The sequence below is a fragment of the Cheilinus undulatus genome, linkage group 17 (genome assembly GCF_018320785.1).
Source record: "Cheilinus undulatus linkage group 17, ASM1832078v1, whole genome shotgun sequence".
NCBI lineage: Eukaryota > Metazoa > Chordata > Actinopteri > Labriformes > Labridae > Cheilinus > Cheilinus undulatus.
In genome coordinates, this window is record NC_054881.1 from 40,989,362 (window position 1) to 41,006,735 (window position 17,374).

The 17,374-nt window shown below is 39.2% G+C and overlaps 1 protein-coding gene across 1 annotated transcript; it reads right to left on the reverse strand.

The window, feature by feature from the left end:
- Positions 1-1,229: 1,229 nt before the first annotated feature.
- On the reverse strand, positions 1,230-15,544 carry kcmf1 (potassium channel modulatory factor 1). Its single transcript, XM_041811791.1, has 7 exons — positions 15,357-15,544; positions 11,307-11,474; positions 9,112-9,251; positions 5,850-5,951; positions 5,555-5,738; positions 3,899-4,193; positions 1,230-2,776 (listed from the first exon to the last, which is right to left on the reverse strand). The coding sequence occupies exons 1-7, from the start codon at positions 15,370-15,372 to the stop codon at positions 2,512-2,514; spliced, it is 1,170 nt and encodes a 389-aa protein (XP_041667725.1). The 5' UTR covers positions 15,373-15,544; the 3' UTR covers positions 1,230-2,511.
- Positions 15,545-17,374: the final 1,830 nt, after the last annotated feature.

Genomic DNA, 17,374 nt, shown 5'->3' on the forward strand with positions numbered 1-17,374 from the left:
AGGCTTTAATTGTCAACCTTCATTTTTTTGCCCTTTTTTGCCACTTTTTTGCCCGTTTAAGGTGCCTCTTGCCATTACATGTCACTTTTCCCATTATTCCTCACCTTTTTGCCAATTTTAGATGTTTTTCCACTCATTTCCCCATCACCCTTTTGCCAGTTTATTTTTTCACTATTTTCCACCACCCTTTTGCTGCTTTTTACCATTTAATTTTCACTTGTTTTCCCCCACCCTTTTTTGCCAATTTTAGTTACTTTTCACTATTTTTCACACATTTGCCCTGCTTTTAACCAATTTGTTAATTTTCACTCATTTTCCCCCACCCTTTCTGCTGCTTTTTGCCAGTATTAGTTATTTTTCACACACTTTCCCTCACCTCTTAAATGCTTTTTGGCCAATTTTGGTCACTTTTCCACTTAATTGCCCCCACCTTTTTAATTCTTCTAGCCCATTTTAGTCACTTTTCACACATTCCCCCCCGCCTGTTAAATGCTTTTAGCCCATTTTAGTCTTTTTTCACTTATTTTCCCTCACCTTTATGCTTTTAGCCCATTTTAGTCACTTTTCATTGATTTTCCCCTACCTTTTTAAGGCTTTAAGCCAATTTTAGTCTTTTTTCATTTATATTCCCTCACCTTTTTAATGCTTTTTGCCTAGTTCAGTCACTTTTCACTTATTTTACCCCACCTTTTTAATGCTTTTTGCTCATTTTGGTCATTTTTCACTAATTTCCCCCACCTTTTTAATGCCTTTTGCCAATTTTAGTCACTTTTCACTTATTTCCCCCTCACCTTTTTAATGACTTTTAGCTAATTTCGGTCACTTTTCACTTCACTTGCCATGTTTTTGCTGCTTTTTTCTCCCATTATTACTACCTGTAAGTCATATTTTGTCACTTCTCACCCCTTTCTGCCAGTTTTTCTCCACAAGGTTTGTCACTTTTCACCCAGTTTTTAAAATTTTCTCCCTTTTTTTTTATACTCCTGTTCACCCATTTTTGGCAATTTTTTGCAGTTTTTTCACCTGTTTTGCCAGCCTTTGCTTGTTTTCATTGCCACTTTCACCCACTTTTCCCCTCTTAGATTGTGGCTCTTGCAAAGGTATTTTTCAACAGTTTGGCTTTTTGGTTGAGCAGGTTTGAGTAACTCTGATTTAAGCTGACAGATCTTTATGAAACCATGGCAGCTAAACACAAACAACACGAGATGCAAAGGTGTGATGGTCTCTTGGTTTCATCAAAAGCTGTGCGCAGTTTATATTTATTGTCTTCTAAATTTACAGATTTAAAAAAAAAGTGTCTGCCCATGTCTTAGAACCATTATGAAAGTTAACGCACAAATTCCATATACATCTCATTGTAATTTACAGAGAGGGTCAAAGTATAGGCAATGAAGGTGGCATTATTCAGATTAAAGGCTCAAAAGAATCAGAAAGAAAAAACATGAATAAATAGAAAGTGCTAACCTTAGCAGAAAAAAGAATACCTTCTCATCAAACAAACAGAAAGAAAACAAAACCGCAGTGTGAAAGGTCTCGAGCTCCCAGAAAAGAAAAACAAACAAGCATGTGGTCTGATATCAAGGAGGAGTGAAAGACCAACAAACCATAGTCGAGCGACTTCACTTGTCTATAAATTATGAAGTTTACGGTGCCTAAACAGCTGATCACTAAAAAAAAGAACATTTAGAAAAACAAATCAGAGGCAAACTCTCTTCTTCTACTTTTCATCGGATGCATGAAAAGGCATTCTGGAGCTGAGACACAGGCCAACATCAACACACATGTTGCAGCATTTCTTCAGAAACTACTGCTGTATGCAATCTTTTCTCTTCTTTCTAACAAAACTGTTAGAATTCTATTCTGCATGTCAGTTTATGTCAATTTCCAAGTCGTAGCCACGTTTCAGATAACCATTTTAAAAACAGTTGTAAGCTTTGGGATCTTTTTCGAAATAAAAAAAACAGGTTTTAATGACAACAAGGTCATTAAAAGTCATGCACGCTGCAAAGAACTGCATGCAGTAGTAATGGTCACCCATCCAAGCACTTTTTATTTAGTAATAGTCATGAACACACACAGCAGCTTCATAAGAGGAGCCTCAGCCCTCTTTGACTTTTTGAATGTGGAGTATTTATACGGAGAGCCGTTTGCATGTCACAGGAAGCAAAGGTGTGCCGCAGCTGCCTGTAACATTAACCTGATAAAGAAAAGAAAGTTATGTGGATTGATTATCAACTTCATATATATTTTATATATATTTATATATTTCTCTTCTCTCGCTCGCTCACTCAGTTGCTTTAGCGCACTCGCACATTTATCCCACTTGCTCTCATTTATTTTTGTTTACAATGTAACAAAAATGGTGACAGGCCTGAAATTACAATCACCAAAAACAAACTCAGAAAATAGAGGGAGGGAGGAGGGAGAGGGGAGGGCGGGGGGCTGCTGCTGTTGGCTGCCCATCACTGACAGTTGCAGCAGAGAGGACACAGTCTGCTCGATGCTCGGACATCAAAGAGGAGGCGGCGGAGGCTCCTTCCCCGTAGAGCTGCTCTCTCGGAGCTGGAGGTTCTCCAGCGCCACATCTAAAGGCATGATATCCACGCAGCCCATGGCGCCGAAGTCGGCGAAGTCTCGGCGCTCGTCCTCGTCCGAGGAGGAGCTCTCCTCGTGCATCAGTGTGGACAGGAGCAGCTCCTGGACGAACAGGCTGCGGTCGGCGCGCTCTCCTTCTAGAAACTGACGCTCTGATTCAGACATCTTAGGTTCATTCAACCTGCAGATAAAAACACTCTGTTTAGACATGGTGCACATGGTGCACAACTAACTAGTTATTTTTATTTATTCTAAAAACCAGGGAAACACAGACGGGAAATATGCATATATGGATCTCTGGAGCTCAGTTAGAGTGACCATCAGGTTCCTGGTCTTACTGGCCCTTCACCAGGTGACCAGCTCTTGGAAGAGTCTTGGTTGTACCAAACTTCTTCCACTTGAGAATTATGAAGGCCACTGAGCTCTTGGGAACATTCAGTGCAACAGACAATCTGTCAACAATCCTGTCTGAGCTCTGCAGACGGTTCCTTTGACCTGTGAGGCCTTCTATCGAGAGGTGTGTGCCTTTCCAAATCATGCCCAATCTGTTTATTTTCCAAAGGTGGACTCCGATCAAAACATAGAAACCTCTCCGCAAAGATAAGGAGAAATGGGAGGAACCTGAGCTTAATTCACAGGTTTTTGCAAAGGGTCTAAATACCTATGTCAATGTGAGATTTTGTTTTTCATTTTCAACAAATTAGCAAAAATGTCTAAAATCCTGTTTTCACTTTGTCATGATGGGGTACTGAGTGCAGATTAATGAGAATAAAACTGTTTTTTGTTTGTTTTACTGTAGCATCAGGCTGAAACATAAGAAAAACAAAACAGTGAAGGGGTCTGAATACTTTCTGAATGCTCTGCGTCTCAGTATATTTTTATTTAAGCAGCTTGAACACACACTGAGTAAGGGGGAATTTCCACTAGTGTGAGGTCACATGAAATGTGTGATGGTGCGGCTGCTCAAACAGTAATAATAAAGGCATGTCGAAGCACTTATTCTGGTATGTTAGTCGTGCATCAGATTTATGGTCATCCAATTTTGATTTTTCTTAAATGAGTGCCATGTGTCCAATCTTTAGTCTTACAGTGGGATTTGTAAAACACCATAATTAAAATCTGCTTACCTTGTGATTCAAAATAAAAGAATAAAATGCAAATACAGCTATGTGAAAACTAGCACTGGCAAATGGACTCGAAAAATCACCGCTTTGATGACAGAAATGTCAAAATCTAGGCTTCTTTGTCAACATCATTATCAGTGCTTAAAAATAAATAAATTCCAGTGTGTCGCTTCACTCACCGTGCTAATAGGAACTGGGAGCTGTGGGACGAGGACGCTGGGTTGCTTTCGCCCACGGTGGCAGTGTTGGCGGTCGCTGTGCTGGGTGGAGGGATGGTGGTGCCAGTGTTGCCCGGGTTGTTGCTGCGTCGCGTGGCGTGCCGGCCCGTCTCCACTTGCTGCCGTGCCGCCTGGGCCTGCTGCCGCTCCAGCTGCAGCTGCATCTGGAGCTGCTGGAGCTGAGAGGCTGAAGGCCCCGATGAGTTTATCTGCCCTCCTGCTGCACGCCGCACACCTGACAGCTGAGACAACAACTCTGCAGGAGACAAACACGGACTCCCTGTCAGCTGTTTGTGAATAAGTCTGGATTTTAGAATAACAGCACAGGAATGAAGAGTTATGAAGATTTGTGGGAAGGATGAATGTTAAAAATTTGTACAGCAGGGGTGTAAAGGTACATACGTGTAAATTATGGCGATAATAATTAGACACAGGTGGAGCGCCATGGTCTACGTCAGTGGTACTCAATGCGTGGCTCTTGAGCCACATGTGGCTCTTCTGTGATGATTTGTGGCTCTTTTATGTCTTAATTTGAAATATTATTTCTTTAAACTTTGACCTCAGAAATGTATCATTGCAAGCTACATTAACCAGTTTGTTTCCCACACTTATACAGTAGAATTTAATGGTCAAACTTAATTGTCAACCTTTATTTATTCCCTTTTTTACATTTTTTGCCACTTTTATTCCATGTCTGCTGCTTTTAGCCCATGTCTACCACTTCTTCATGCCCCTTTTCATCAGTTTTAGCCACTTTTATCCTGCTTCTTTGCAATTTTTCACCCATTTAAGCTGCCTTTTGCCATTAAATGCCACTTTCCCTCCATTTTACCGCCTTTTCACAGCTTTTTTTGCCCACTTTAGTCACTTTTCACTCATTTTTGTTGCTTTTTGACCAACAGTATCTCAATTTTTGTGACTTTTCCCCCATTTATTGCCACTTTGACTCAATTTCTGCTGCTTTTAGCCCATTTTTACCACTTCCTTTAACCACTTTTTTCCATTTTTGCTACTTTTAGCCCATTTTTGCCCCTTTTCATCAGTTTCAGCCACTTTTATCCCATTTCTTTGCAATTATTCGCCCCTTTCAGCTGCCTTTTGCCATGAAATACCAGCTTTTCCCCGTTTTCCCACCTTTTTTGCCCATTTTAGTCACTTTTCACCATTTAGATTGTGGCTCTTGCGATGGCATTTTTCAACAACTTGGCTCTTTGAGCAGGGCTGAGTAACACTGTTCTAGGTAATTGATGGAAAACACTATACAGCCAACTGAGCAACAAATGCTCTTTGCACTAGTAGTGTAGTGTCCAGTGTCTGTTTTTGGAAGGCTCCCAGAAGCAAAAATATTTAAATTGTCTTAGCAGGTGGTGATTTCCATGTATTCAAAGATGTCTACATTATGCAGCTTTTTGCAGCCCTTTCTAGCACCAACTGCTTTCTCCATGATATAGAATGTGCAATCTGCTAGCTACCAGTGTAGTTGGACTCTTGTGTCTTAAATTGAGGAGACTTTCAATCAAACCAGCACTTTAGTATACAAACATTGTCTAAAACTACAGATTGGAGCTTAGAGCTGCCTCAGAACAAACATGGAATCCATCCAACCCTGAGTCTCACCTGCTATGGGGTCCATTGCTTCTCTGTTGCTGGGGGTGTAGGTGGAGCTTTGTGATGAGGAGGACGAAAGCCCCCCCGTGGAGCCGCTAGTAAAGTGCATATTTGTCCGTCGTGCTCTGGGACCGCCCAGCCCTCGACCGGGGTGGAACATCCTGCGTACATGTCGAACACTGCTGGACTCATCGTTAACATGCACAGTTAAAGGAGAATACAGAGAAATGAGGTACAAACATATTTGAACATTTAAAATCCAAGCACTTGTTCTATGCAACTAGTTAAGACAGAGAAAGGATATTAAATCTCTTGGCGCTCTGTGTTCAAGTGTGAGGTGAGCTGTGAAGTCGTCTGTGACGTGGTTGGGATCCCCTCCTGGCAAGGCTGCACATATTGGACAGATCTGTAATGAAAAGGAGTGAGAGGTTTCTGTTTGAGGACAATACTCTTTCACTCACCAACAACTTTTATATTCATTCTCCAAAAACAACAAAAACACATAAAAACCTAGACGTGTCAGACATATCTGACATGTTCTTTAGAGACAGATTTTACCCTGGTTGATTTATATTTTCATAATGTAGCATCAAATCATAGCAGGAAGCAGATGCAGACTTTAACCTCCAAAAAGGACAAAAAAAAAAGAGTAAAATTCATCCTGATCAGAGATTTATACTTTTCTGTTTACGTGGATGCTAAAAGATGTGATCTGATTCAGATGTGTGTGCTCGTGCATCATAAATCTGATCTGAATAAAACTGCTCTGACATGCGCAGTATCATCCCACCTCTACCAAAAATTTGGTGTAGAAAGAGAAATGAAATGTTGCTGTATAGTGATGGTGCTTTTTATGCCATTGTAAACAAACCACCACCACTATATGGCATCAGATCGCTTGTTTTTTCCAATTCCTCCTCGTGCAAATACATTGGATTGTTCTACTCTCTTGTGTCTGTACCTTATATTATCTGATCAACAATTTCGAGTAAAAGGTTGTTTGGACAATAGACCAGTGTTGTTTTGCTCCCACCATGCATCTATCTGTCTGCTCCGTAGATATTGACACCAAAAAAGGTCATGTCAGGTTGGGCAGCGAGACAAAATCCCCTCAAACAGGGAGAGACGATTGGATCGAGTGCTCTCATAGCCGCTGACCCAAACGAGGATTGACATAAACCAAACCACCCCTCTCGATTGGAATAAAATTTCTTTCCAAATGAGCTGGATTGGAGAATTTTATTCTGAATGAAGTGTTGTATGAAGCCTTTTCATTCAGATCAGGCCTTTATTCTGATTACAAGTGGCCCATGTAAACATATTGACCAACTCAGCGCCGTTCCAAAAGTTGAACGGTTTTAACTGAGAGCACTGTAATATGGCGACAAAAATACAGGTGATGCTGAGGGCTCTGAAAGCTGGACTACATTGCTTTTGAATTGAAAATAAGTGCATGCTAAAAAAAAAAAAAAAAGCCAGCTACAGACACAGGCCTTAACCATTTAGCCAGCTAATCACATGCATCCTAACTCATGAGTGCAGTTTTTACTGATGAGTCCTCAATTCAAAACAAAAAGTTAGCTGCAGAGGTAGAGCAAAGCATCTCTACTTGACCTGGAAAGGCCTAGTTGGGCTACGACGCTACGGAGTGGGGATGGAGGTTGAGGTCAGCATTACAGAGGTTATCCTGAGAGACTGAAGTTGCAAGCAATAGAAGAAAATAATCGTGGTCCTTCACAAATAAGCAGCAAAAAACATGAATGAAATGCAGCAGCAGAAGGGCGGCTTTAAGCTGCATTTTCCACCGTATTACATAGCAGTCTTTCAGGAAACACCCAGCGTTTCCATGGCAACAATAAACAAGTTGCATCAGTCACAGTGGTAGACACGTCCCATTACAATAATAAAAATGAAGAATTTTTCTAGCTTTGACAACTGTTGGAAATATTAAAAGTCATGCAAGATCACATCTGATTTATTAATAACATATTAGTAGGCTATGTTTCCTTAAAATAGAGACACTTCTGTACAAAAATTCTACATATTATACCTTTAAAAAATCCAGTAAAACCTGTTATTTTTTTGTGACCTTTTTTTTGTGAAGTCAATAACTTCTCAAACACTAACATGATCTTAACACTTTTAAACTGTTTACCATTTATTGTCAAAATCAGACGACTTAAATGGTAGAAATACTTTTTTTCTTAAATTGTAAATAAGAGGAAGAAAAAGTGTAATTTCTATGAGGTTCTGATTAACAGAAAAAATAAAAGATTCTAAAACTTTTAAAGTTCTTTAACCAACAATTAACAGATCGCTCTAGCAAGTGAAGAGCTGCCTGAGTAGCTAAACCCTGACACATCTCATTCCTCCAGGCAAGAAAGGTCCATTGTTGTCTAAAAAGTATTAAAAAAAAATCTGATGAATGAAGCTCATTGTTCCCCTGGGTGACATGTTGATTTACCATTACAATGAAAACAGCCACTGTGCTTTATTTTGAGTCTATCTGGCGCTCTCCATCCTGCTGCTACACATACTCATTTATGAACAAACAGTGTATCAATCCGCTGCTGGAAATAGTTCCAGTGAGATGCACCATACTCTCCATGAGAAGAAAAAAACACTTTCAGCGTAAATGGAAATACTCTTCAGCATGCTGAGGAGCAAAACTACAAATTTATGAGTAGTTTTAAAGGCAGAATGGTAATGTTTTTATATATTTATCCTCGTTTTCAGTCGGTACTTTCTCCTTTTGATGCCTTATGGATGTCAAACAAATCAACCTCTCTGCAAATGTGGTTACCAATAGGAACAAGAGACCTACTTTCAATGCTATCCCTCCAAACTACAGCCAGTAAATCCTTTTTATTCCGCCTTTAAGACATCCTAAGCTAAATAAGTCCAGGTCTAGGAAGCACTTAAGTTAATGTGTTTTATTCTGATGTTTTGGGAGGCTTTGCTGATAAGAGACACATAGGTCTTATCCTGAAGCTCCCTTCATTGTAGGACTTCCACTTTGTGTGAGTCGTGGTCCAAAGATGAAATGTAACTAGCTGGTTCTGCCTGGCTCTCTTTTTCAATTATTGCTGGAGCAGCTTTTGTTTGACAGTTTATCAGCTAGCCATGCAGGCAGGTAGGTGTCAGCAGCAGCCTGACTCTCTGCTTTGTTTTGCTCTGTTTATTGGCAGTGGACAACGCTCATAAAAATCCTGCTGTGACAACAAGTAATCCATAAATCTATGTGCACATCCTAGACAGTCATTTTAGCTTGTTTTGTAAAAACCACCAGACTGTGGAGATGCTGGCGCACAAGAATACAAAAAAATGCTACTCTTATGATTTTAAAATAAAATAAGTTATGCAGAGGCAGGTGTAAACAAGGCTGCGACATTGATGATGACGCTACCATAAATTGGGGTTTGTAATCTGTTATGTTAAGCCATGACACCTCAAAGCTTTCTCAGACAAGAGAAGTAATCTTGGTGTTTTACATGCCATTTGAAACTATGGTTTGTCATGCAGTGCTACTGTGTCAGTGAGGACTTTCATGTGTGCGGTTTACTCACCACCTCTGTAGAAGTCTCTGCATGCTCGGAGGTGACATGCTCCTGTAGGGACGATTCTGTGAAGCCCATTTTGCCACAGTAAGGACATGTGAATGACTGCGGTTGCTCTACTGAAAAAGTGTCTCCTCCATAATACAAGTCTGCAAGAAACAACAACAAACACAGCATTTGTTACCATCAATCAATACTTATTTAGCCGTTTGCTGATACTGATGTTTTTCTCAGACTCTCTTTGGTGTAAGACTCCTACTGTGCTGAAATGTTCTCAAGTTTGACCACGAAAACAGATCAGAGGTTGAAAACTATGCTGTGGAGTGTGTTGATTTCGTCCCTCTTGTAAACTAACTGCTCGTTTTTGTATTTATTACATTAGATAATGTCTTTAATGATGTAATTTAGTAACATTATCACGGTGATTAAGATTGTTTCAATACGACGTATTAAACAAAGTTTGCCTCTCATTCATTTATTTATTCAAGCCTTGTTCGTGACTCTGAAGGTCAACGTGTCAGAGTCGTATGCCAGTACAGGCGTTTTCATAAACCCCAAGAAAATGACCAATCAGAGAGCATTTTCCTCACTCATCATGCCCCCAGACCAAACTTGACATCATATACAACAACATTTAAAATCGGTCCTTGATTAGGACCAGATCAACTGAACTAGAGGGATGAAAACACCCATTATCCACATTTAAAAAGCCAAGCTGTTTGGAAGCCAAACAACCAGCTCCACTGAGCGGAGCCAAATGATCCAGATCTCTAAGAAGAGACAGATTTCCCATCGCAATGAGCGAGGCTGGAGGTTGGTGCATCAGTGGGTTAGATCAGAGTTTAATATGCAAAACCATGACAACAGTGTCCTGAACCAAACCCAACTACTCTGACCATAAACAAGTGTTGTGTGAAACCACATGTCCATGCTTTTTCTAATTCATGTCTGAATATTTCACTACTTTCCGGACACAAATGGTAGCTTAAAAATAATTTCCACACTTTGAAGGCTTGTCGTGATCATAAACAGTTCAAACATAACCTTTTTGGAAGCTTTCTCTATGCATAAATCACTATTTGCCCCCCAAGAGGAGTTCACCACTGCTGCATGGCATCACCTGCATAACCCAAGCCTTTAGGTGAGATTTGTGCTGAAATGAAAGTAATTAGGGGTACATGATATAATCCGCCTTCAGCAGATTTCATGATATATCTGCTGTAAACATGAGCCATATGTAGAAATAAGTCGTAGAGATTAAAGCAGGACCAAAAGGCCTACAACGGCTGAAGTCTTTTCTAAAACTTTAAAGTGTGTTCTGAGGATTGCGGTCTGTTCCTTTATTTATCTTAAACTTTAAGGACTTGAGTTGTAAGTCTGAAATATACCCAAATATCAGTATAGCGATCAATATCAGCTTAGATGAATTTGCACATATCTAAATATTGGATATCAGCAAAAATCCAATAGAGTCTGTCTCTAAAAGCAATGGTTAAAAAGTCTGCAAAATGCAAGTTTGTTCATGACAGCAATAGTGTAGGGCTCTGCTGCTCCTTAAAGACACACAGACATCACTGTGTGCTTTTTTGCAATTAATTGCAGTATTAAATCATATTATGGTCTTCTGGCTGTGAGTTCTGTTTTGCTGTTCATATGCCACTGTTGGTAAAGGCTTATTAGTGAGTGTGTGCTGCTGTGGAGAACGTTAAATATTTTAACCACCTCCAGGGACAGTGAGGTAAACAGTCTCTGGTATTGTTATTCCAGGAGCCATGGACTGAAAAGTTTGGGAACCCTTATTTTATAACTTGTGTTCTACAACATTAAAAACTGTTTTTTAATTATCAAAAGCATCAAAAAGTAACAAAGCTGTAAAATAGCCACAGAGTTACAATCATAATTTGAGCTTAAAGTTCCTGCAAATGACAGGGGAAGCACCATCAGGATTTACCTGAAGGACTTCTACTTTTGTTGCCTTGGTATGAAAACAGGCACCCATATGATTCATTTTTACTGAACTGTATGAAAGCTTTAAAATTTGGTATCATTACAGCCTTACGTTGTGACAGCATGCCTGAAAATGTAAAGAACACAGCCTCAAACCCAGCTACAGTCCAAATCTTTTAGCACTGCTGCACCCATAGTTATGATTATATTATGTATGATCAGTATGTTGCACAACATTTGATCTTGGCTTTCCTTACCATAGTCTACCCTGGTTAATATACACTGCATGGGGTGCTCTGTCGTGTGTCTTGTTGTCGTGGCGCCGCTCTCGTAGCACGATGCGCACAGGTCGTAGTCGTAGCAAATTAAACACTTGAACCGTCTTCCTCTAAAGTTCCCTTTCAAACACGCATCACAGCTCACACCTGCAAAAGACAAAAAAAGGGACGGTAAAGTCAGACACGTGAAGCTTGCAATACAGTTACAAATTCCTTATTAATGCGCCTGCAGGACCGACAGGGAGAAAGCAAGCTCTATGTGTAGGCCAGTCTCATTTATCCGAGCATGTGTTTTGGAGTGGCACCAGCCCGCAAGTGCCAGCAGTGAAGAACTCTGGCATTCCAATGAACTTCACAAGCAAGGTCTCAAAGAGGCAGCTCAGAGGTATGCAACAAACATCAAAACATCAGAAAGCTATTACAGATTTATTACTCGTTTAAAGACTTGTGCACACATTTTCAGGTAGTTTTTATCCACTTCAAAATGGACTGAAATGGTCAAGGGAAAGACTGAAGAGAAGCTGTTGCTGTTTTATCCCAACAGGCTGTGAGTCATTAAACATGGAACTTGTATTTCTTCTGCTTTTCCACCCTTTACTATAAGGTTACAAGGTTGGTTGTGAAAGATACTCAATCTTTTGTTACTTTTTGAACCAGGTGTTCTAAAATAATCAAACTTAATGTATTTAATTATCAAAAAAGTGCTGAAATGTTAGAAAAACTTCAGATCTTAAAGAGTATTAAACCACAAGAGAAAGAGTTTGTTTGCCCTCTGAGGTAATCAAAAATAGGGATGCACAATTTTAGATTTTGTCGATGCCAGTATTTACAAAATAATTCTAGCCAATACTGATGGTTCAGTCTTTAAAACACAATTTAAAGTCTGAGGAGGAAAAAATAACAAATATCCGCCCTGAAAACACACTTAAAAGTGTGAGTAATGATGATGAATAAAGAGGAAGACCTCAGCTGTATGTCTGTTGGTCCGGCTTAAAACTCCACTAACTTATTTGTTCCTACGGCTAATATTTACATATGATATAGGCAGATTTTTATTGCCATAATATCTGTTGTAAAAATCAGCAGAAATGATCATATTACCAATACAATCATTTATTGGTTATGCTAATATCTGCCAATACAAATATCATACCGACAATATTGTGCATTTCAAATTAAAAACAAAATATTATTCAATGCCGAGTTCCTGCCTAGGACTTCTATTTTTTATGCCCTGGTATAGAAACAGGTACTGTTACTGCATGTTTTTTACTAGTATGAAATGTTCAATAGTCAGGTATCTTGACAACCCTATAACAGTAAAACTACTCATGCAACAGTCATTCAAGAACAGTTATTTTCTTTGAGGCTTCATTATCAAGGTTATCATTAGATCCAATGCCACAATTCCAGCCTCACCGAAATTTCCTCTGAGAGAAAAAGAACCTCTTATCTCTTTGGCCAAAAAGTATTTCTGGAATTTCCTCTGCTGAATGAGATCTCGAGTCATAGAATAAAAAGCAATTAATGCCAAGGTTGTCAGAAAATGCTTTGATTTTGTTTTGATACCATGTGTTTGACGGTAACACATTTTTTCACTGTATCAAAAAGCCCCCAAACCTTTCAATTACAAAAAGAAAAAACTTTAGATCTCTGGTCAAATATTAACAAAACTATACCGAGTTTATTCAGAACAGTCACTGCTCTTAAATCACTTCTTAAAACCCATTTTTATAGACTTGCTTTTATGTGATGTTGTCTTCTTACTCATTCTTATCCCTTTAATCATCATTCTACCTTTATATCCCCACTTTAGTTATTACAGTACGGCTACTTCTGCTATTTTACTGTTACTATTATTGTTACTATTAACTCTTTACTACTTCTGATTTTTAGCTTTACACCTTTTACTGTTCTTATCCATGTTTTAATATCTCTTACTCCTCTTACTGTTTGGATTTTCTATATCCAAGATCTTGAGTTTTTATCTAGGCAGTTCTTACTGGTTTTTGCTTTCATCCACTTGATCCATGTACCATTTTAGCGTTTTCCTTCCTCATACTTATTCTCTTACATTTATTTTTTCCTTTTAAATTCTTATTGCTTGTCTTTTACTTGCCTTTTAAAATGTCAGCCCCCTTGGTCTCAGGTTTTGTGGTTGGGTTCCTGTGTTGGCCGGGTACTCGTTGGTTCTTTGTATTTGATGTCTTTGTTTTAATGAAATCTTGGTTCTGGCGATGCCATGTGAAACATATCAAAACTCTTATGACTTCCATGGATTTTTTATTTATAACAATGTTGTTTGGGCTGAACATATAGTCTGGATTTTGATCTTGTTTAGTTTCTCTTCCCTTGAGTGTTCTCTTCTTATTGTTTTCTTTATCTTTCGCTGGGTTCTTCTGGTTGTTTTTCTGCACGTCAAAGCACTTTGCAAACCCCTGTTTTTAAAAGTGCTATATAAATAAAGTTATCATTATTATTATCGGGTAAGACCTAACAGCATGTTGGTGAACACTGACATGTTTAGAGTTCTTGTGGAGTCAAAGTTACATTTATATTTCTTGTAAGCATACAGCGTCCAGAAGGGATTGTACAGTTTAAATTGCACAATACATTTGCAACATTTTGGCACCTAAATGCTGCAAATGTATGAGAGTACCTATTATTTATGGTCATCAGAAACATTGGAAAATCCATTAGTGGGCACATCAAACCTCTATTTTGTTGCAGTTTTATAGAATAAGGTCTTGCTGTCATTTGAGCTTTACTAGTATTGTATTAAAGCTTATCAGTCTGCTATCCCAACATTCCAGTTACAGGGAAAACATGCATGAACTCAGGAATACAGTCATTTTGTACGACACTTTATCAAACTGTTATTCTCAGACACAACAGCAACTACTGCCTTGCTGGCATCTCCTCTGAAAGGAAAAGAATCACACTTACTGGAGTCTGTTAAGATGGATCTGATGTCTTGAAATAAAAAGCATTAGAGAGGAAATATCCTCATAAGGTGACATTTCCTAACCTAACTAATCTGCAGTGATGGTTTTATGTTTATTACATGTTGGCAGAGGTCCTTGCATCATCTAGGAAGCATAAAAAACAGAATGCCTTTCGTTTGGGAGCATATATTAAACTTGGACATTGACTCTAAAAAGGTCTGTATAATCAAAACGTACTTGTGACAGGCCCGGTGTTATTCTTCTTTAAAAAGGTACAGCAAACACTCCCTTGGTCACATAAGGGCTATGCTATTGTACTGTACTCATTTTAGGATTATGGACACTTCACATTCAGCTGAACAAGATCTCTGGCCTGCTTCATGCTGCCTGAACTGAAACAAATGTACAGTACCAGATGGTTTGCTTTAAGACAAACAGTAACTTCACCATTAACTGAAGGCTGCTAGCTAGCAAACTTAGTGACTGGTTTATGGTCAGAGGCCTCATACTTTCTGTCTTCTTCTTGATGACAGTGCATTCGCTAACAACATTGGGGTTATGTGACCAGACGGGACAGTATGGCGCTAGCATAAGGGCTACTGGTACTAACAAATGGCAGATATCACGCTGTATTAGAAGAAGGTAGTAGTGGCTATGTTGGGGCGTATCATACCTTATAGCTAATTGTAGTTGTGGCTACCGGTGTGAGCAACATTAAGTCGCAGCTAGCCGACTCCTTCTGTTAGCATACATTAGCATGCTGGCTAGCCCAGCTAACGTAAGGTAACGCAGTACCTAGCAACGGCTAGCTGCTAAGCTCCGCAATGTTGCCGTATCATTGCAGGCAGATTCAGGGGAGTTATGGCTGTTTACTTGAATTAGAATATAATTGGGGCGTTAATACACAGCAGAGACTGCCAACATATATGAAAGTATACGTCAACCCTGAAAACAAGCCGCGAAAAACGCAATACCCCCCACCCCCCTTGAATCGAATAAGCACTTAGCACAGCTAGCTTAGGAGCTAGCTACTCAGGTAATGTAGCCACCGACCAAGGCGCTGTGGACCTGTTTATCAACTCACCCTCATGTCGGGACATCCTACAAACAGCGGCACAGCCCCTCCTCGGGCTCCCCAGTGCGGTTAACGGGGAACGACGCAGTCTTTAAGGTACTAAACTGGGGGAAAGCTTCAACCCTCGTCTCTTTTTCGAGCAAGATGGATCCGCCAGCAGCTTACAGTTTGTTCTGCTTCCCCTCCCAGAGTGTCACTTATCGCTAAATGTTGCGGGTGAACGCTAGGCGGCGCAGTCCTACATGAAACCACTCACAGTGAAGTCGACGTATGGGGAATTACTTCCCTCATTTTTGCCTCGCAGGAATTTCGCCTGCAGCAAAACGTCACCTTCCATGATAAATAACGTTTTACCCCGGTACCTTTTATTCCTTAACCCCTTGCCTTTTCTGAAAAGTAGATAAATACATTAAAAAAAGCTTAGCCCCCAGGAACTAATTGGCAAAATTAAGCAATAATTTAAAATTGACAAAAGGTGGGGGAAATTAATGAAAAGTAACTAAAATTGGCAAAAAGCAGCAAAAATATGGGGGAAAATGGGGAAAAGTGGCATGTAATGGCAAGAGGCACCTTAAACGGGAAAAAAGGTGACAAACAATGGAAAATATGCAATTTGTGAAAAGCAAGAAAAAGGGGCAAAAAGGGTTAAAAAAAGTGCAAAAAATTGCAAATAAGGACAATGGAAATATAAAACGTTGACAATTAAGTTTAACAACTAAAGCCTGAAGAGTGGGAAACAAATTGCAATGGATAATTCTGAGGTCAAAGTTTTCCTTTTTTAAAAAATAGTTTTCTGGGGGAATAATATTTCAGATTAAGACATAAAAGAGCCACAAATCATCACAAAAAAGCCACTTGTGGCTCCAGAGCCATGCGTTGAATATCACTGTGTTAGATAATTCCAAGGTAATTTCTTTATTTTGGCCCACTAAATTAAAGTGAATATTTTCTGAATAATTCTTAAGTTATTTTTAGGGTTATGGGGTTAGGCTTAGAGGGTTAGGGTAAAATACCATCTAATTACCAGAGAATTATTATTACCACAGTATTACAGGGAAGTACTTGATAATTAATCTATTATTACTAGATAAGTACTTAATTAATATTGACATATTTCTAAGTTATTTCTTGGTGAAATGTCACAATATTACAAGGTAAATACCTTATTCTTGAGAAATTGCCAGACAGATATACTTATTACTTTGAAATTATTAGGTGATTAGGGTCCATTAAAATAAAGTGTGAACAAAAATCTAAATCTGTTCACTGAAAAGAGATATCAAGAAGGAGGACTGAACGTTTTCAAGGCCAATATTTCTTTAGGGGTTGGGTACCTCTAAAGGCCTGACTCTAAAATCCCCTTTGGAAGCGATTTAGCACCAAGCTCACAGGTTTCAGCCTCCTGAGTAACAGTGCCACCTTGTGGCCATTTTGTGTGACTGTATAATCTTATAATAGTGGGGCTGCACTTAGTCTATGGCAGGGGTCATCAACTACATTTGCACAAAGGCCAGATTTAGTCACAACAGAGACTCTGGGGGGCAGACTATCCTACAAACAAAACTCAAATGAATATTTTGGCCTTAAAAATGTATTATTGTATTAGTATTTATATTTTCTTTCAAATCCCAGAGAATGGATCTTCCCTGATTGTTATTTAGCACCAATACAAACTCATCTTTGACACTTTAACACCTTTTTACTACTTCATTTGGCCAATTCTGCAACATTTTTTTTTGCCACTCTCAGCCCATTTTGATAATTTTTGCCACTTTTAAATGAAGTTCTGCCACTTTTCACCCATTTTGCAACTCTTTAACCCATTTTAGCCTCTTTCCTGTCAGTTATTGCCTTTGTGTGCCACTCTTTAACCCATTTTAGCCTCTTTCCTGTCAGTTATTGCCTTTGTGTGCCACTCTTTAACCCATTTTCCCTACTTTGCCAGGATATTCTTTACAATATTTCGCCACCTTTAACAGATTTTCTTGACTTTGCCAGGATATTTTTTGCAATATTTTGCCACCTTT